Source organism: Erinaceus europaeus, chromosome 4 (assembly GCF_950295315.1).
Source record: "Erinaceus europaeus chromosome 4, mEriEur2.1, whole genome shotgun sequence".
NCBI classification, from domain to species: domain Eukaryota; kingdom Metazoa; phylum Chordata; class Mammalia; order Eulipotyphla; family Erinaceidae; genus Erinaceus; species Erinaceus europaeus.
Window position 1 is genome coordinate 118,760,713 of NC_080165.1, and position 21,106 is coordinate 118,781,818.

The 21,106-nt window shown below is 38.8% G+C and overlaps 1 protein-coding gene and 1 pseudogene across 2 annotated transcripts; both read left to right on the forward strand.

The window, feature by feature from the left end:
* Positions 1–2,060: 2,060 nt before the first annotated feature.
* On the forward strand, positions 2,061–19,754 carry LOC103124641 (vascular non-inflammatory molecule 3-like). 2 transcript variants are annotated; one of them, XM_016193556.2, is made up of 7 exons: positions 2,061–2,326; positions 2,468–2,598; positions 9,846–10,038; positions 11,412–11,703; positions 14,114–14,487; positions 17,677–17,721; positions 19,190–19,754. In XM_016193556.2, exons 1-7 carry the CDS (start codon positions 2,120–2,122, stop codon positions 19,316–19,318), a joined length of 1,371 nt encoding a protein of 456 aa, XP_016049042.2. In that variant the 5' UTR covers positions 2,061–2,119; the 3' UTR covers positions 19,319–19,754. The 2 variants fall into 2 exon arrangements, with proteins under 2 accessions (XP_016049042.2, XP_007535433.2); XM_007535371.3 differs by having other exon boundaries at positions 2,062–2,326; positions 17,548–17,721.
* LOC132538140 (cytochrome c oxidase subunit 6B1-like) lies at positions 2,606–9,835 on the forward strand (annotated as a pseudogene).
* Positions 19,755–21,106: the final 1,352 nt, after the last annotated feature.

The following is a 21,106-nucleotide window of genomic DNA, read 5'->3' on the forward strand; positions in this document are numbered from 1 at the left end:
AGACTCTTTATTGTATATTTTTGCCATCAGGGTTAAGAATCAAAATAAAACACAAAAATAATTCTTAATACATTGAAACACAGCTAACAGTTCTGTAGATGAAACAGAAAAACTGTTGCTTAGAATCTTTGAGCAGTTATCTATCTGCTTATATTGTTCACAAAACAAACCAGTGGATTGGGGGCCAACTGTTGACTTCTAGTCAACGTTAAAACTTCTGGAAGTGAAAGATCACTACCTAAAAAGGCACATAACATGAAACAGAGTCATTGCATAATGTCTAACTTCCTGAAGCAAAAGTTATAAAACCTGAAATGTTTCACAAAGTATGAAAAAATGCATGATTTATGGAGAGTCGGGCTGTAGCGCAGCGGGTTAAGCGCACATGGCACAAAGCGCAAGGACTGTCATAAGGATCACAGTTCGAGCTTTTCAATTTGATGTAGTCCTTCTACCTTCTACCTTCTACCTTCTGCAACCCTCAACGACCCTGGGTCCATGCTCCCAGAGGGCTAGAGAATGGGAAAGCTATCATGGGAGGGGGTGGGTTATGGAAATTGGGTGGTGTGAATTGTGTGGAGTTGTACCCCTCCTACCTTATGTTTTTGGTCATTAATCCTTTATTAAATAAAAAATTTAAAAAAAAAGAAATTAAAGATCATACCTTGATGATAATAAAAATAGTATTACCTAAAGTCTGCTTTCCATATTTTAGGTTTTGTGTAAACATCCTTAAATGCATTATATGTTTACTCCTCAGAGAACTGTTGAGGTGATTACTGTTTTCTAGTTGAAAGGTAAAAAAATTTAGGCCTATAGTCTAATATAGGCCTATAGTCTAACATGTAGGACATAGTGAGTTAGTGAGAACTCTGTCATTTGGAGAGAACACAAACATATTTCCTTATAGTCATTCCTGTTGGTTAATATGTAATACTAATGGGAAAATAAAAATAGGAAGTAAGTAGCTGGATGGAAGGTGTATGCTTTTACTGTCAAATCCTGATCACAGACTAGAATTTTATTTTATTTTATTCTGTTTTTATTGCTAGCATGGTTATTGCTGGCACTGGATATCTGCATGGCAAATCCACTACTCCCAGTGGGTCGATTTTTTTCTTTTTTTTTTTTTTTCTTTCTACCATTCATTTATAAAATTTTTTTTTAAAAAAAGATTTATTTATTTATTCCCTTTTGTTGCCCTTGTTTTATTGTTGTTTTTGTTATTGATGTTGTTGTTGTTGGATAGGACAGAGAGAAATGGAGAGAGGGGGGAGAGAAAGAGAGACACCTGTAGACCTGCTTCACCGCTTGTGAAGTGACTCCCCTGCAGGTGGGGAGCTGGAGGCTTGACCTGGGATCCTTATGCTGGTCCTGTGCTTTGCGCCACGTGTGCTTAACTGGCTGTGCTACTGCCCGACTCCCAGGTAATATATTCTTATAACACAATAGTTGAAGGAAACTGGTCATAAACAAATGTGTCCAAACGATAGCATGTTTCTATCTGTTCTCTCTAGCCATTTTTGAATTCTATTAAAATTGGAGTTTTTTTTCTTTTTCTGGCATATAAGTTCTCAACAAATGATTGTTATGATTACTTACTTCTAGAATAGCATAATATTGGGCCTATTAGTGGAAATGTTTAAAAGATATTTTTTGATGTTGGAGCATAGTGAGAGGAAATGTCAGAGTCGAGTTAAATAAATGTCAACATTATCTTTAAAATATTTAACATTTTAGAAACACAAAAGAAACAGCCTCTTGAAAACAGGATTTAGGGCAGTGTATCAGTACTTTTGGACAATGAGCCAGAGCTTCACTTGAAAATCAGTAAATATATTTTACCAAAGCCAATATGCTTTGACTTTTCTAGTTGGCTCATTAATTCCACTTTCAGAGGTGGGTGTGCCTCTGAACTGTGTCAACAATAACATTGCACACTTGAGTTTATGAAACTATGTACTTCTGACTGATAGCCTTATTTCACAATATCCTTTTCCAAGTGCACTGTTGTGCAATGCATTCATGGGAAAATATAAATAGCTGGTAAGGGGAACAGTTTTAACATCAAACTATTTTCTGACAATAGGAGTTTATCAAGGAGCATCAAAATTTAACAATGATTTTACCACATTTTTCAGTGGCTCTTTTTGCTCTCTCTGTCCTGCGTGTTGGTGCTCTGGATACTTTTATTTCTGCAGTGTATGAGCATGCTGTTATATTGCCAAACAGAACAGAGACAGCTGTTTCGAAAGGAGAGGCTTTGCTGTTGATGAACAAGAATATAGATGTTTTGGAGAAAGCGATTAAATTGGCAGCCAGACGGGTATAGCCAGCGCCCCCCCCCCCCCCCCCGCACACACTTTTTAAATACTAGATGGACTATTGTAAAGCAGATTTAAAACATTGCTGAGTGTTTAGGGCTTGTAATTCATGAGAAATTTTTGTTGTTACTTATTTTGATCAGGGCGCCCAAATCATTGTGACTCCAGAAGATGGGATTTATGGCTGGGACTTCACACGGGAGACCATTTATCCCTATCTGGAGGACATTCCAGACCCTGAAGTGAACTGGATCCCTTGTAGAGACCCCAAGAGGTAATATTACTGCCTTTTTCTTTTCAAACAAAAAGAAATTGTGACATTGTGAAATACCATAACAAATTCAGTAAGCTTGACTAGTGATAATAGCAAATAATCTGTAGCATTGATTACTCACAACATGTACTATCTGGCTTATCTCTTGTTTGATCAACAACCTAAGGGAATGATCTTTGTTGGCAATATAATAAGAGTTTTCTTTCATGAATAGCACGAATGTACAGTTTTTATAACAATTGTTCTTCATTGTATTTCAACAGAGTGAGAGATTTATAATATCTGGACCTGCATTCCCAAATATAAGTAACCTTATTCACAAATGTCTGCCTATTTTTGTTAAGTATGGTAAAAGAGATGAATGAGCTTACATTTCCAAAGAGCTCTTATAGCTTTGGCAATAGAATAAGTGTGGTGGGTGGGCATTAGCTTAGATTTGAAAAGAAAGTGATGATTTGGAGACCACATTCTATCACATCAATTATAATCACAAGATATTCTGCTTATTTATGTATTTATTTCAGTATTTTTATTAGTGGTTTAATATTGATTTAAACAATTAGAAAGTAACAGGTTTACAATTCTGCACTGTTCCCACCACCAGATTTCTGAATCCCCAGTCCCTCCATTGTAAGCTGTAGCAGTTCCCTAAGGTTGCAGATATGTGTTAACTATTGTTTCTACAACTATCTGTTTATATCTGTATACATGTGTTTCCACCCCCTCCTTTTTAAGGTCCCATCTTCTCTTCCTTTCCAAGTCACGCATACACCTATTACTATATCCAAATATTCCTCCCTTTTTTCTCTTCTCTCTCTCTGGGACCTGATGGAGTTGGACTTCAGAGCCCTCTGTTCATCTTCCTCCAACCATTTCTCCCCCACTGGGAGTATGGATCAAAATTCTTTTTGGGGTCCATAGGGTGGGAGTTTTGGCATCTGTAATTGCTTCTCTGCTGGACATCGCCATTAGCAAGTCGATCCATACTCCCAGCCTGTTTCTATCTTTCCCTAATGGGGTAGGGCTCTGGGGTGGTGAGGTTCCAGGACACATTGCTGTATGTATGCTCAGCGAAGTCAGGATCTTTCATGATAGTGTTTGTAACTCGGTGACTGAAAGGTGGCAAGGTATAAAGTGGGGCAAAATGGTTAATGAACAAGAAACAAGAAGTAAGAACATAGCAGATGAGAACAGGGATTTCAAGGTGGAAAGAAGCTAGGAAGTTCGTTTTAGGCATGTTACTAGGGACCCACAACTGTCGTAGTTTTTTGCTTGAGTTTAATAGCTAACAAGGAGTTGGATACAAATATTGTCTGAGAAGATGGTGTCAGAGTAGAGAAAAGGGTTAGAAGGCTGGATTAGGGCTAAGAGTAGCTCCCAATCTTGGAAAAAAAAAAATCTACAAATAAAATTAGCTGTTTATCCCATCCACCTGACCCAGGGCCTATTTATATATTTTTATTTAGCACAGGAGGCTGTATAACCTCTGAGTTTCTGTCCATCTGAGCATGCAGTTCATAGTGATAGCTGGAAACATTCTAGGTTGTACTCATTTCAGGACCAGTCTTCCTTTGAGAGTGGGGCAGTCCCTGTTATTGCTGCTTTATGGCAAGGGCAAGGTCCTAGAGCAGGCCACAAGAGGGCTTCTTATGATGTTCCCTATGGAAGTGACCAGTGATGGTGGAGAGAGGGATCCATAGGAGGTCTAAGCCCATCATATTTGTGTGGGAATCCCAGGATTCTCTGACTAGAGCCTCAGATGATACACCTCTGATTATTTATAAAGAAGTCAAAACAATTTCCTTCTCCTCTTTCCCTTTCAGAATAAAAGAGTCAAATGGAGTAATGTATATTGAATCTGTATTGTATTATGCTGTCTCCTTTGTTAATTATCACTATTACAAATTTTTAGTTGGAGAAGTTAAACCCAAACTTCTTTGTTTTCTTATCCTTTGAGAAATTGTAATAAGAAAATAATAATAATAGCTATTATTATTAACAAAAATAATCACTCAGCTCTGACAAATGGTAGTGCAGGGATTGATCCAGGGACTTCATAACCTCAGGCATGGATGTCGTTTGCATAACCAATGTGCTGTAACCCCAGCTCTTGTAGTAATTATATATTGCTATAGATTAAGTACATATTTCTTAAAAATAATTTTTTTTGTCATGCCAGAACCTCACACATGCATCTTTCACCATTTCAGATACAGGAAAATATAGGTAGGTAGATACATAGGCCATGAAAACATTGTAGCAGCATTGCTGGTGCTGTGACGGCATTTCTATGTGGGAGCTCAAACCCAGGCCTTGTATATGATAGGACTAATGTCTTACTGAGTATCTATCTTCTCAGCCCAAGAAAATCTATATAAAACGGAAGAAAGATTTGATTTGTGGAATACATTCTTTTATGCACATTTACTTTTTCAAAAGTCAACATGTAGCTTAAGTTATAGAATCACTGCATTAAAATCATTTAATAATGTTATTTTACTTGTATCTGTTCAGAACTATTTCAATTACATACAAGAAAGGAGCAAATAATAACATCTTTAATAATTTGATTGTTTGAAATTGATTTTAAAGTTAAGTCCAATGCTGCAACACAGTAGTTCTAGAGATACTGAGTCATGTCTCACCTTGGGATCATCACCACTGGAATATGCTCTGAATGTTGAATAGCCTGTATTTACCACAATCATGTAACTATGACTAAATGTTTATTTTATTTAATTTACTCCTTTTTTTTTTCTTTACTAGAGCACTGCTCATTTCTGACTTATAGGCATGTCAGGTATTGAATCTGGTGCCTAAGTCATGAAAGTCTGTTATGTAAGTCACTGTGTCATTTCTTCTGGCCCTCAGTATTTATTTTATTGTGGGATTTTCCCCAGAGCAGGAAAGACTCTTTATTTCCAGTAATTCAATAAAGGTATTTTAAAACATTCTGTTTGCCTAAGCTCATAAAACTGACTAACCTAGGGGAAAGGTATTCTAAATCTAATAGTTCAACAAATTATTTTATGTAGGTAAGATAAGTGACTTAAAGAATATTAAACATTATTGAGTCTTTCAGACATCATTCAAACTACAGGCTTTCAGCTCTATGTTAGAAAAGGAAAAATTTAGTATTTAATAAGATAATAGTATTATAAAGAAAGTCACCATTTCTTCCTTGGTAATGTTTATTACTAAAAGGACAATAGAGGGCTGTATGGCCAGCCATACTGGTGAAAGTAGATGCTGTCATTTAAAATACCGACACATCCCATACTTCTTGTGTTTTTTTTAATAAGAACCAGTAGCAAATATTAAAACATTAGTGTACTTATGAAAAGATAAAAATAATTTTGCTCAAAGGTTTTAATGAATGTTGACAATATTGCCCTGTTTTTCCCAAGGACAAAATAAAAGGAAATGGTATGAAACATAATCATAAACCACTTCTCCCTTCCTCCCATCCTTCCTTCCTTTCTTTTTCTTTGTTTCTTTTTCTTTTTTGTCACCAGGTTTATCTCTTGGGGCTTGTTGCCTGCACAATGAATCCACTGCTACTAGTGGCCATTTTTACCATTTTTTCTCTTTTTCACTTGGCAGGACAGAGAGAAATTGAGAAGGGTGGAGTGACAGGGAGAGAGAAAGACACCTGCAGACCTGCTTCACCGCTTGTGAAGTTTACCCCCCTGCAAGTGGGGAGTGGGGGCTTGAACCCAGGTCCTTCTTCATGGTGGTATGTGTGCTTAACTGGAAGAGCCACAGCCCAGCTCCCTAATCCTATTCTTTCTAGTTAAAGATAAGCACAAGACCAACTGTAAAGAGACTAGAGGAATAAAGTCCTTTGTTTTCTGAATTGTCTCCTTATACATCAGACTTTTTAAAAAAATTAAATGTTTTTTACTTAGTGGTCCAGGAGGTGGCGCAGTGGGTAAAGCATTGGATTCTCAACTATGAGGTCTTGAGTTTGATCCCCAGCAGCACATGCACCAGAGTTCTTTCTCTCCTATCTTTCTTATCATTCAATCAATAAATTATTAAAAAATGTTTTTACTTATTTATTACTTGATAGAGATAGAAATTGAGAGAAGAGGGGGAGATAGAGAAGGAGAGAGAGAGAGACACCTGCAGCAATGGTTCACTGCTGGTGAAGCTTTTCTCCTGCAGGTGGGGATCAGGGACTTGATTCCAGGTCACTGTGCAACGTAATGTGTGAGCTTAACCAGTTGCACCACTGCCTGGCCCCTTGTCTTCTTATAGTTAAAAAAAAAAAAAAAATCTGGACTACTGTCTTTAGCAGTCAGCACCATGACAGAAGACATCAAGACCAAAACCGACAACTACAAGACTGCTCCATTTGACAGCTGGTTCCTCAAACCAGAACCAAACCAGCAAATGCTGGCAGAACTACTTGGCTTTCCATCGGTTTGAAATGGCAACGACAGCCGAAGGGGTGATGTCTCTGTGTGCCAGTGGTACCAGTAGGTGTATAAGTCACTCTGCACTGTATCCTGGATATCAATCTGGGATGGCCACCAGGCAGAAGGCACGTTCCCTGGGAAGATATGAACTACTCCACTCAGCCTGTCCTGACCTCAGTTCTTTTTCCAGGTGGTGAAGGGGGAACTGGGCACATGGGGATCCCTATCCTGGGATCCTGAACCACAGTGTTAAACAATATCCATAATGTCCATTATTTACATATTTATTGAGCACTGGCTTGTTCCCAGTTGGCACAGGTGGTTCACCAAACCATTTGCTCTTTTTATTTCAGATAGAGAAAAAGATAGATAGATAGACAGACAGATGTGATAGCACTGTAGCATCCCTAGTATAGGTATAACTATTCTCATTTTAATGTGGGAGGCTGGAAGAGAGTTTAGTTCTCAGATAGGTAATCAGAACAGCTAGAATCCAAACACAACCTTTTTTTTTTCTGTATCTATTCTTTTTAATTTTATTTATAAAATAGAAATATTGACAAGACCATAGGATAAGAGGGGTACAATTCCTACCACCAGAACTCTGTATCTAATCCCCTCCCTTGATAGCTTTCCTATTCTTTATCCCTCTGGGATTTTTGCCCCATGATTATTGTGGGGTGCAGAAGGTGGAAGGTCTGGCTTCTGGAATTGCTTCTCTGCTGAACATGGGCATTGGAAGGTTGATCCATACTCCCGGCCTGTCTCTCTCTTTACCTAGTGGGGCAGAGCTGTGGGAGGCGGGGCTCTAGGACACATTGGTGGGGTTGTCTGCCCAGGAATGTCAGGCTGGCATCATAGTAGCATCTGGAACCTGGTGGCAACACAACCTTTTTTTTTTAACACTTGATTATACAAACTTATTTCTCCTAAAATCTTCAGTGGAAAATAATAGGCATTTCAAATACACAAGTTGAAACACATTGAACTATATAACATTAATTTACCCACAGATAATATTTTATGTCTGTATTTCATGATTATATTTTGAAGTAAAATATGGAATTTAGGCTAAGGTATGAAGATATTTAAAGAAGAAGATTAAAGTATCTGCTGCTGATTGCTAATATTGGTAGTTTCAAACATAATAATTTTTATTGAACCATGCTAATTAACTGGACTGTGGTTACCTGGATATACCATCTTTTACTTGAAATTTTCAACAGATAGTAAATTAACTCCTTTGAATAATGTTCTAGCTGCTAATTCTCCCCCCCCAATTTCAATATCATTTTGTTGGTGAAATGTTGATTCATAGGATTATTCTTGTCACAGGAGTACATTTCTCCAAGATATATATATTTAAATTCTTTATTGGGGTTTACAATGGTTTGCAGGTGACAGTAAAATACAGTAGTTTGTACATGTGTAACATTTCTTAGTTTTCCACATAACAATTCAGTCCCCACCAGATCCTCCTCTGCCATCATGTTCCAGGACCTGAGCCTTCCCTCTCACCCCAGAGTCTTTTACTTTCGTTCAATACCATATATCTCTTTATTGGTGGGATTAATGGTTTACAATAAAATACAGTAGTTTTTACATGTATAACATTTCTCAGTTTTCCACAATCTTAATCTAACCCCCTCTAGGTCCTCCTCTGCCATCATGCTCCAGGGCCTGAACCCTCCCCTCTAACCTGAGAGTCTTTTACTTTGGTGCAATACAGCATCCCCAAGATATATGGATAACTATTTAAAAATATTTTCTATCTTTATAAATTACTTTGGTCTTTGTACTTTCTAAATACTATATAGATAAGTTCCCTTTAAATTGGAGCCTTTCACATATTTGAAACCAGCTTCAAATCTTTACCTACTAATATTTTATCAACTCGATTCCTTCTTATTTCTAGAATAACATCCCCAAGGCGATGGATTTGGTATTGCTATAACATTTCTAAAATGCAATTTAATTAATTAATTTTTCATTTTTATTTGGGGGGGTTAATGGCTTATAGCTCATTCATTCACTGACACATAGATAACAATTTCTCATCTTTCTCTGAAAGGTCTCTACAGAAAACTGTCATCCACAACCTAAGTCCTTTTACATCATTGTGCACCAGGACCCAAGGTTCTTTACAGCCCCCCTCTCTAACCCTCCCCACATTCCTATGCTTTGATACAATTCACCATGCCAAGCCCACATTTCACTTTGTATTCTCCCTCCTATGTGTTAAGTACTGACTATAAGTGAGATTATTATTTTTAAAAATATTTTATTTATTTATTTTCCCTTTTGTTGCCCTTGTTTTATTGTAGTTATTGTTGCTGTTATTGTTGTTGGATAGGATATAGAGAAATGGAGAGAGGAGGGGAAGACAGAGAGGGGGAGAGAAAGATAGACACCTTCAGACTTGCTTCACGAAGCGACTCCCTTGTCGGTGGGGAGCCAGGAGCTGGAACTGGGATCCTTACGCCTGTCCTTGTACTTTGTACTGGTGTGCTTAACCCCCTGCGCTACCGCCCAACTCCCTATAAGTGAGATTATTCAGTATTTGTCTTTCTCTTTCTGGCTTATCTCACTTAAGATGATGTCTTCAACTACAATTCAATTTCACAGTCTGTATTTATCTCAGGGCTTCTCATAAGGGTGAAGACTATATCTCAAGCAAAATTTCAAATCTTTTTTTTTTTTTTTTTTGTTAATTCTTAACTTAGAACTGTTGTGTTACAACTAATAGGCAAATAAAGTAACATTTTCTTTTGGAAGTTCAGAAGTTCTAAAGTATACTAAATTTAAGGCCAATATCTATTGAATTAGGTTTGGCTATAACCCTGTGCAAGAAAGGCTCAGCTGCCTGGCTAAAGACAACTCCATTTATGTCATGGCAAATATTGGGGACAAGAAATCATGCAATACCAGCGACCCTCAGTGCCCCCCTGATGGCCATTACCAATACAACACCAATGTGGTGTTTGATTCTCAGGGCAGACTGGTGGCACGCTACCATAAGGTAAGAATTATTTTTTTCTTGGATAAATTTGACTTGCTTTGTTTGTTTGTTTGTTTTAATTTCTTTATTGGGGATTAATGTTTTACAGTTGACAGTAAATACAATAGTTTGTACATGCATAACTCTTCTCAGTTTTCCCATAATAATACAACCCCCACCCCCACCCCTCTGTCATCCCTTTCCTGGACCTGTACTCTACCCCCCACCCCCACCCCAGAGTCTTTTACTTTGGTGCAATACACCAACTCCAGTTCAGGTTCTACTTGGGTTTTCTCTGCTGATCTTGGTTTTCAATTTCTGCCTGAGAGTGAGATCATCCCATATTCATCCTTCTGTTTCTGACTTATTTCACTTAACATGATTTTTTTTTTCAAGCTCCATCTAAGATCGGCTGAAAACGGTGAAGTCACCATTTTTAATAGCTGAGTAGTATTCCACTGTGTATATAGACCACAACTTGCTCATCCACTTATCTGTTATTTGTTGCTTCCAGGTTTTGGCTATTACAAATTGTGCTGCTAAGAACATAGGTATACACAAATCTTTTTGGATGGGTATGTTACAGACTTTTTTCACAAGCTAGCTGCCCTTTTAGAAGACATATTATAGCTCAACATAAACTCTATGTCCTTATAGCAACAAATCCAGAGAAAGTGCATTTCTCAGACAAACTTTGCAACTCCTTGACTCCAGCTAGGTTCCAAACCTCTGATGGAGGGTAAGCTACCATTATCAGTGAAGAATGGAGGAGTGAGGAATCCTCATTGAACAGAGAAGGAGGTATTGCCAGAGCATATAAACACGTGTCAGATCAAATAAAAGCCCAAGTAAAGCATATGATGTCCCCCTGAGCCCAGATTGCATGGGACTTTGGAATAATAACCAGGGCGAAAACAATACTAATGACCCACTAATTAAGAAGGTTAGCTGTCACAATTAATTTCAAATGCATTTTGCCTCATTTACCTAAATCTAGCAGGATCAGAGGGAGACATGACAACTACTTTTATTTAAGTGAGTTAGATGTCATATGGATAGTGCTGTTGGTATTTAAAGGATGCAGTGAAAAGCAATTTGAAATATGTAAGATTGAAAATTTCATTCTGTGATTTTTATAACAGAAAAACTTACATTTTAGCTGTAATTTGCAGACAATATTTCATTCATTGGTTGTGGAATGATGAAGTTTCATGATTATTGTCATAAAAAAACTCGTAGTAGTATAGTGGGTATGATTTCCACAAATGTATGTGTAATGGGAATAATGTGCACATTAACACACATGTGAGAAAAGATTTTATGGGTATTAATCATCTTTCCTTGGAAATTTCCTTCCTAACTCTTCCCCATTTTTTTTTTCTTTTTCTCAACAGTACAATCTTTTTGAACCTGAAATTCAATTCGACTTCCCCAAGGATTCAGAAACTGTGACTTTTGACACACCCTTTGGGAAATTTGGCATCTTCACTTGCTTTGACATATTTTCTTATGACCCAGCTGTGTTGGTTGTGGATGAGTTTCAAGTTGATAGTGTTCTCTTCCCTACAGCGTGGTACAACACGCTGCCCCTCCTCTCAGCTGTACCCTTCCATTCTGCATGGGCCAGAGCCATGAGAGTCAATCTTCTTGCTGCAAATACCCACAACACCAGTATGCACATGACAGGTAACTCATGATGCACAAACTGGCATGGCCAGCCATAGAATACTTGATTTTCAAGTCATACTTTCTTTTTCTCTCTCTTCTTCTTCTTTTTTAAAAAATATTTATTTCCTTTTTGTTGCTCTTTTTTTTTTTAATCGTTGTTGTAGTTATTATTGTTGATGTTATTGTTGTTGGATTGGACAGAGAGAAATGGAGAGAGGAGGGGAAGACAGAGAGGGGAAGAGAAAGCTAGATACCTGCAGACCTCCCTCACTGCCAGTGAAGTGACTCTCCTGCAGGTGGGGAGCAGGGGCTCAAACCGGGATCCTTATGCCGGTGCTTGTGCTTTGTGCCACGTGTGCTTAACCCTCTGCACTACTGCTTGATTTCCCTGTCTCTTCTTTCTTTTCCTTTTTAATTCCTTCCTTCCTTCCTTCCTTCCTTCCTTCCTTCCTTCCTTCCTTCCTTCCTTCCTTCCTTCCTTCCTCCCTCCCTCCCTCCCTCCTTTCTTTCCTTCCTTCCTCCCTTCCTCCCTCCCTCCTTCCCTCCCTTCCTTCTCTTTCCTTTTCTTCCTTCCTTCCTTTCTTTCTTTCCATAAAGGGGGGGGGGAGAGAGACAGAGAGAGAGAGAGAGACAACAACACAGTATCTTCCTTCACTGTGGGAGGGGACTGGGCTTGAATCTCGGTCGTTCACATGGCAGAGCAGTGCCCTACTCAAGAGCTATTTAATTGGTTCAGGTCATACTTTCCTTCTTGTGCTTCTTTACTTTCTTTTTGAAAAATGGCTTTATTGAGGGAGTTCTGATTTACAATACTGTAGTCACTGAGGTAGTTTCACATCTCTAAAATAGTTGACAGCACACAACACCTAATCATCTAATTGTCATTCACTGCCACCACAGGGCACTGGGCCCTGAGCCCCATCCTATCCTCCTCTCCCACACCCCACTGCCTTTTTGAGTCCTTGAATCTCCTGAAATAGGGCATGATTTATTAATATGTTTCCCTGTATTTATTTTTTATTGCCACCAGGGTTATGGCTGGGGATTGGTGCCTGCACAATGAATCCACTGTTCCTGGTGGGCATTTTTTTTTCTTTTTGGTTTTTGATAGACATAGAATGAAATTAAGAAGGGCCAATAGAGAGGGAAATAGACACCTGCAGCTCTACTTTACCACTCATGAAGCTTCCCACCTGCAATCAGGGATTGGAGACTTGAACCCAGGTCCTTGCATGTAGTAATGTATCCTTGTCTCTCTGTATTTACCTTGCTTTGTTTCTTAGGTTTCACCTTAATGACTCTTTTAAAAAATATATTTATTTATTTGTTTTGATAGGACAAAAAGAAATTGAGAAGCGAAAGGGAAATCTCTCTCTCTCTCTCCCTCCCTCCCTAGATAGATAGGGAGAGAGAGAGAGAGAGAGAGAAACAACAGTAGCACTGCTTCAGGGCTCATGAAGCATCTCGCCTGCATGTGAGGACCAGGGGCTTGAACCTAGGTCCTTGCATGTAATAACATGTGTGCTCAACTAGGTGTGCCACCACCTGGCTCCAGTGACTTTTTTCTTAACTCTAGTGCCATAGCATCATTAATAACATGTATATCTCTTCCAACATTATTTAAGGCATGCTATCCCTGTGAGAAAAGGAAGAGGCAGATGTTATTATTTCAATTTCACATTTGGAGAACTTGGTGGCTAGAGAGATGTTAAGTCCCATAAAAAATCATAACCAGATCTAAGGAATTAGATTCAATATCTATGAGTAATATCGAAATTGATCTTACTACTACATGATGAAATCACTTGAGATCTAATCTGATTTTTCTTTAAAGATTTTATTTATTTATGAGAAAGCTAGTAGGAGAGAGAAAGAACCAGACATCACTCTTGTACATGTGCTGCCAGGGATCGAACTCAGAATCTCATGCTTGAGAGTCCAAAGCTTTATCACTGTGCCACCTCCCGGACCACAAGATCTAATCAGCTTTTTAAAGTTTATCTTTTATTGTGTCCGTGTTTAATTCAATTTAAAATTCTCTTTACTCTGAACTTCTTTGCTGTTCATTGACTCTGAAACGCAAATAGATTATATACATTGGCAAAGAGCTAAAATCTTCATGCTGGGAATTTTCTGATTTCTTACCAAATTGGCTAAAGAAAAGGCTATCAAAGAAAAATAAATAAGGCACCAAATCACATGATAATTTTAGTCCAAGTAGCTCACTATATTTGAACTTATTAGAACTTATCTGAACAAATTAGAACTTAATCCAAGCTAACAAGATCTCTCCTTCAAAGTCTTGAAAGTCTTGAAAGTGCTTACACTTCCATAACCTTGTATTTAATTTCTTATGGCATTGATTTTATTAGTTTGTGGCTAGGCAACTTATATAGTCAATACTTCCATTATTTTTTCTCACCCATAGGGAGTGGAATCTACTCACCAGAAGGAGTCATGGTGTATCACTATGACATGGAAACAGAGAGTGGGCAGCTTCTACTCTCAGAATTGAAGTCCAGACCTCGAAGTGGACCTACCTACCCTGTGACTGTTGATTGGAGTGCTTATGCCAAAAGTGTCATGCCACCCTCATCCAAACAGTCAGATTTTATGGGTAGGATTTATTTTGATGAATTCACCTTCATAGAACTGAAGAAAAACACAGGAGAATATACAGTATGTCAGAAAACCCTCTGTTGCCATTTGACTTACAAGATGTCTGAGAAACGAAGAGATGAAGTGTATGTACTAGGTGTTTTTGATGGACTGCATACAGTAGAAGGCCAATATTACTTACAGGTAGAAATACTGAACTATATGAGAATGACTTTCCTTTGGTTTCTCTTTTAGGTCTTCACTGGGTTTCTTTAAAAATTGCACTGGGGGAGGAGTTGGGCAGTAGCGCAGCGAGTTAAGCGCACATGGCGCAAAGCTGAGGACCAGCATAAGCATCCCAGTTCGAGGCCCCGGCTCCCCACCTGCAGGGGAGTCAATTCTCAAGTGGTGAAGCAGGTCTGCAGGTGTCTATCTTTCTCTTCTCCTTTCTGTTTTCCCCTCCTTTCTCCATTTCTGTCTGTCCTATCTAACAATGACAACATCAATAACAACAACAATTAAAGAAAAACAACAAGGGCAACAAAAGGGAAAATAAATAAATAAATAAATGTTTAAAAAAATTGCACTGGGGACTGGGAGACAGAATAGTGGTTATGCAGAAAGATTTTTATGCCTGAGACACTGAAATTCCAGGCTCACTACCTAGCTAGAGCAGTAATCTGGTAAAAACAAATAAAAATAATAAATACATATTATGCTGCAGTATTTAGTTTAATGTTATATCTATCTATAATTCTGCCTTCCATCCTCATTCCTTCAGAACATTGTATTTTTTTTTTTTTTTTTGGCTCAGTGCCTGCACTACGAATCCACTGCTCCTGGAGGCCATCCCCCCCACCCCCCCGGTTTTTTTTGTTGCCCTTGTTGTTGTTGGATAGGACAGAGAAAAATCGAGAGAGGAGGGGAAGACAGAGAAGAGGAGAGAAAGATAGACACCTGCAGATCTGTTTCACCGCCTGTGAAACAACCCCCTGCAGGTGGGGAGTTGGGGGCTTGAACCGGGATCCTCACACAGGCCCTTGCGCTTTGCGCCTTGTGTGCTTATCCTGCTGTGCTACCACCCAGCTCCCAAACATTGTAGTTTTTTTTTTATTTATTTTTTATTTAAGAAAGGATAAATTAACAAAACCATAGGGTAGGAGGGGTACAACTCCACACAATTCCCACCACCCAATCTCCATATCCCATCCCCTCCCCTGATAGCTTTCCCATTCTCTATCCCTCTGGGAGCATGGACTCAGGGTCATTGTGGGTTGCAGAAGGTGGAAGGTCTGGCTTCTGTAATTGCTTCCCCGCTGAACATGGACGTTGACTGGTCGGTCCATACTCCCAGTCTGCCTCTCTCTTTCCCTAGTAGGGTGGATCTCTGGGGAAGCAGAGTTCCAGGGCACATTGGTGGGGTCTTCAATCCAGGGAAGCCTGGCCGGCATCGTGATGGCATCTGGAACCTGGTGGCTGAAAAGAGAGTTAACATACAAAGCCAAACAAATTGTTGAGCAATCATGGACCCAAAGGTTGGAATAGTGGAGAGGAAGTGTTAGGGGGGTACTCACTGCAAACTCTAGTGTACTTCTGCTTTCAGGTATATGTTTTGCACTAGTTTATGGATAAGTGTGAACATATGCTCTCTCTCACAGAACCTCGTCTATATCTAGGTTTGGGGACTTTGTTAGAAAGTGAACCACCTGGGATGGAATTAGAGAATACTATGAAAACATTGTAGTTTTATAGCAAAAGCACGATTAGTTCCCTTGGCTACAAGGTAAAACATAAAGCAGATTAATTTATTCTCAGCGGGTCACACTCATATTTAGAAAGTTGAGATTTCCATGTACTTTTCTTTCCCTTCTCTGTCAGGCCATTTTATTTATTTCCTTTATTTATTTATTTTTTAAAATTTTATTAGTGATTTAATATTGATTTATAAGATTGTAAGTTAATAGGGGCATAATTCCATACAGTTCCTACCACCAGAGTTCCTTATTGTTTTTTTCCTCTGGGAGTATGAACCAAAGTTATTTTTGGGGTGCAGAAGGTGGTTAAGTACTTCTCCATTGTCCATGGGTGTTGGCACACCCCCAGCCTGTTTCGATTCACACCCCCAGCCTGTTTCTATCTTTCCCTAGTGAGATAGTGAGATAGCGTTATGGAAAGATGAGGTTCCAGGGCACATTGCTGAGGTCTTCTGCCCAGGGAAGTCAGGATGGAATCTTAGTGCTATCTGCAACTTGGTGACTGAAAGGCAGTAAGATATAAAACAGAACAAAATGTTTAGAACAGTGCTTTTCTAACAGTCTCCAACTGAAATCTATCTCCATTGCGGTGAAGAGGTGTGATTGAGTTAAAAGAGAAATTTAATTGAAACAAGCACTTTCTAACATAATTGATATTAAAATAGAATCAGTAGGGTCAAAAAGAGAGCTCACTGTGCAGGATGCATGCCTGATCATGCTTATGGCTTAAGTTTGAACCATGACAACACAGAGGAGGAACTTTGTCTTGCTATCTGAATGGGGAAATGACTTGAAGCTATAAGGCTGTGTATGTGAGAAGTCTCAGGATATGTTAGCTATTGGGTTGAGGCAAAAATAAGTAAAGTCATGGGTCCCTTGGACTATACCTAAAATAGTCTTCCTAGCTTCTTCCAAAATAGAGACCCCAAATCTTATCTATTCTTACCTTTAGTTTCCTTTTTTTTAAAACCATTTGTTCTGCTTTGTATCTTAATATTTTTTTCAGCCACCAAGTTGCAGATGCTACCATGGTGCCAACCTGACTTCCCTGGGCAGATGACCTCACCAATGTGTCCTAGAACCCCACCTCTCCAGAGCCCTGCCCCACTAGGGAAAAATAGAAACAGGCTGAGGGTATGGATAGCCCCACCAATGCCCATATCCAGCAGAGAAGCAATTACAGAAGCCAGATCTTCCAACTTCCGCTTCCCATAAATATCTTTGGTCCATACTCCCAGAAGAATAAAGAGTAGAGAAACTTCCAATGAAGGGAAGGGGATATAGAACTCTGGTGGTGGGAATTGTGTGGAGTTGTACCCTTCTTATCCCATAATCTTGTCAATCATTATTAAATCACTAACCACAAAATCAAGACCCACTAAATTGTCTTTAGGATTCACAAGTTTGAAAAACTTTACTGGCGAGGCTATCTATAAATATGTCTTTATCCCTTGATATTGTGTTATTTAGCAGAGAAAATAACTCCATGACCTTTTCTTTTTCTGCACAGATATGTACCTTGCTGAAGTGTCAAACTACTGACCCAAGTACTTGTGGGGAGCCAGTGGGGTCAGCTTTTACCAAGTTTGAAGAATTCTCCCTTAGTGGCACATTTGGAACCAGTTATGTTTTCCCACAGATCATTCTAAGTGGAAGTCAGCTCGCCCCTGAAAGACATTATGAGGTAGGTTTTTAAAAATTATCATTTTTATTTATTTATTATTGGATAGAGACAGAGATAAATTGGAAGGGGAGAAGAAGATAGAGAGGGAGAGAAAGACACACATATACACCTGCAGCCCTGCTTCACCATTCGTGAAGTTTTCCCCTGCAGATGGGGACCAGGGGTATGAACACGGGTCCTTGTGCACTGTAATGTGAGCACTTAACAAGGTGTACCACCACCTGCCCCCTTGGTAGAGGCTTTTTACGATGATACATTTCTTTGAATGGATGTGGTAGATTGGCATAATGAAAATACTTGAAAAGTGAAATAATTTGCTGTATTATGATTTACATCATACAAGTAAGACTTCTAAGACTTGTGTAGGGCTGGTGAAAGCTCAGTTGGGTATCTGAGTTGGTGAAAGCTCAGCTGGGTTGCTGCTTTGCCAAGGGGTGGCCCCGATTCCATCCTGGTCCCCATCTCAGTAAAGGAAGTTTTGATGTTGTGGCCTTGTCCACTCTCTCTACCTTTCTGCTTCTCTGCCATAAAAGAAAAATGGGAAGCCGTGATATTGAAGACAGTTGTCTTTAGAATGTGATGCAGAGTTTAGGGTTCTTTTCTTTACATACATATGATGTGAAGTTATGGAGAAGTCAAACCAATACTATTTGTGAATGATGCAGCTTATTTTGTGGGTACATTAATTTGAGACATTGTATAATGATAATAATTAATAATATATAAGACTTTCGATGAAAATAATTTGGGGGAGCCAGGTAGTAGCACCTGATTAAGTTCATACATTACCACATGCAAGGATCCACGTTTGAGCTCCGTTCTCACCTGCAGGGAGGAAACTTCTCGAATGGTGTAGCAGGTCTGCAGATATCTTTCTCCCTCACTACCACCTCTCCCTCCTCTCTCAATTTCTCTCTGTTCTGCCAAATGAAATAGAAAGAAAAATAATTTATACTTTATCTTACCTGACTACCTGTGCAGTCATTTGCATCACTTTTACTCTAAATCTTTCTGTTATTAGATCTTTAGATCTAATGTGTGTGTGTGTGTGTGTGTGTGTGTGTGTGTGTGTGTGTGTGTGATCATTAGGGAATTAATGGCTTACCATATGTTGTTGACACATGGGTCTCATTTCTCATCTCTCCAAGGCAGGTGTCTGTAGAACACTATCACTGTCAACTTGGGATATTTCCCATCATAATACATCAAGCCCTGAGAGCTCTTCACCCACTCCCAACCTTTCCTTATTCAGAATCCTTTGCTTTGGTGCAGTACACTCCCTGCCAAGCTAAGCTTTGCTTTGTGTTTTCCTTTTTCTGTCGTTGTTTCTTAAAAAATATGGATCTTTTGACATCAAATTCTGGATACTTTTGACTACTTAGTGCTGCTTTTAGAGTGATATTGTCAGAGTCTCAGTGCTAGAAACCTAGCTCTGCATTGTAATTAACCATATGTGTTTTATATTCAGGTTTTAAGAGATGGACGTCTGAAGAGCCGGAATGGAGTCCCTTTGCCTGTCTTGGTTATGGCCCTCTATGGAAGAGTGTTTGAGAAGGACCCTCCACGTTTAGGGCAGGGGCCTTGGAAATTGCAGTGATTCCCTTTACTGTTACTTTTTCTCCCCCACAGTTAACCTGGTAAAGAATGGGAGAAAATAAAAAGGCTACAGTGTCTGTTTAGAGAGGTGTCATTTGTTGCTGAAGCAAGAAATTTAAAATATAATAGACAAATAACAGATGTATGTGTACATCTTACAGTTTTCATATTTGATTTATGTATTGGATTAGGCTTACATATTTGATCATTAATGAGTATGATATCCATCTTCTACATTAAGCTCATTTACATATGTATGAGTATGTCTATGTATAGTGGAATACATATTTGGGAGAAGGACTGGAGTAATCCCTTTATATACTTTTTGTAAGAACTATGATATTTCCAAGTGTTGCTCCCACTTGTAAATGCACAGGTCAGCCATTGACTGCACAGAAGGTATCTGACTCTAATAAATTAAGTTGCAAAAAGTCAAAGAGTAAGTGCATCTTTTTTTTTTTTTGTACATTGTTACTAGATTTTACATAATTGTGGAAGGTAAGGGGAGGTGAAATATTAGAGGGTTCATCAGTGAGTTAAATTGGAAACCAAAGATGTTCAGTAACTAAAGTGAGGTCATGGAGGAAATAAGAAAAGACTGGGCTTTTAGTTTTGCAGCCCATGATGTCTTGGGGTCTCTGTTGGCCAGTAGACTCAGCACTCTGGAAGAAGAACTGGGGAGCAGAGGAGAAGCAGGAGATGTTAAATTTGCTGGTTGGGGCTGAGTGGTAGCACACCTGGTTGAGCACAAACATTGCAGTGCACAGGGACTTGGGTTCAAGCCCTCAGTATCCACCTGCAGGGGGAAGCTTTTTTTAAAAATTTATTATTTTTTTTTAATATTTATTCCCTTTTGTTGCCCTTGTTGTTTTTTATTGTTGTAGTTCTTATTGTTGTTGTTACTGATGTCATCGTTGCTGGATAGAACAGAGAGAAATGGAGAGCTCAGGAGGGGGAGAGAAAGACAGACACCTGTAGACCTGCTTCACTACCTGTGAAGGGACTCCCCTGCAGGTGGGGAGCCAGAGGCTTGAACCGGCTCCCTGGGGGGAAGCTTTTTAAGTGGTAAAGCAATACTGCAGGTTTCCTCTCCCTGTCTACCCTTCACTCTTGATTTCTGTCTCTATCCAAAAATAAATAAATATTTATAAAAATGAAGCTTACTGGCATTTATCTGTCTGCCTGTCACCCTTTCCAACTATAATAACCTGTTCTGAGTAGTGACTACCTCCCTCCTTTTTGCCTGTATAGGTACATCTTTTGACCGTCTTTAACCAGAAACCATTTAATGGGAGACACCTTATTGCACCTTATCCAAACTGATAACCAAATGAACTGTGTTTTTTCTCCATGCCCCACAATTCATATGTTGACATTCCAATGTCTAGTACTCCAGAATGTGGCTGTATTTGGAGACAAGCACTTCAAAGAAACATTTAAATGAAGTATTACAATGGCTTCAACCCAAGTAATTGGTTACCTGATAAGAACAATATTTAAGTAACTATGAATGACTTCTTTAAAAAACCTTTTTTATTGGTGACTTAATAATGATTTATGAGATTAAAAGATTATAGGGATAAAATTTCACACCTTATCCACCACTAAAATCTCCTCCCCCTTTCTGCCCCAGTAATAATCACCATAGTTTTTATGGTTTGGCTGCTTGTTTCATTACCTGCTTATCCAACTCTTATGGTCCATTTGTGTGGAAATTAGATGTTAAAATAGAAATAAAAAATATTATCTTTTTTATACCCTACAGTACCTTCTGAAATTATACTATCCT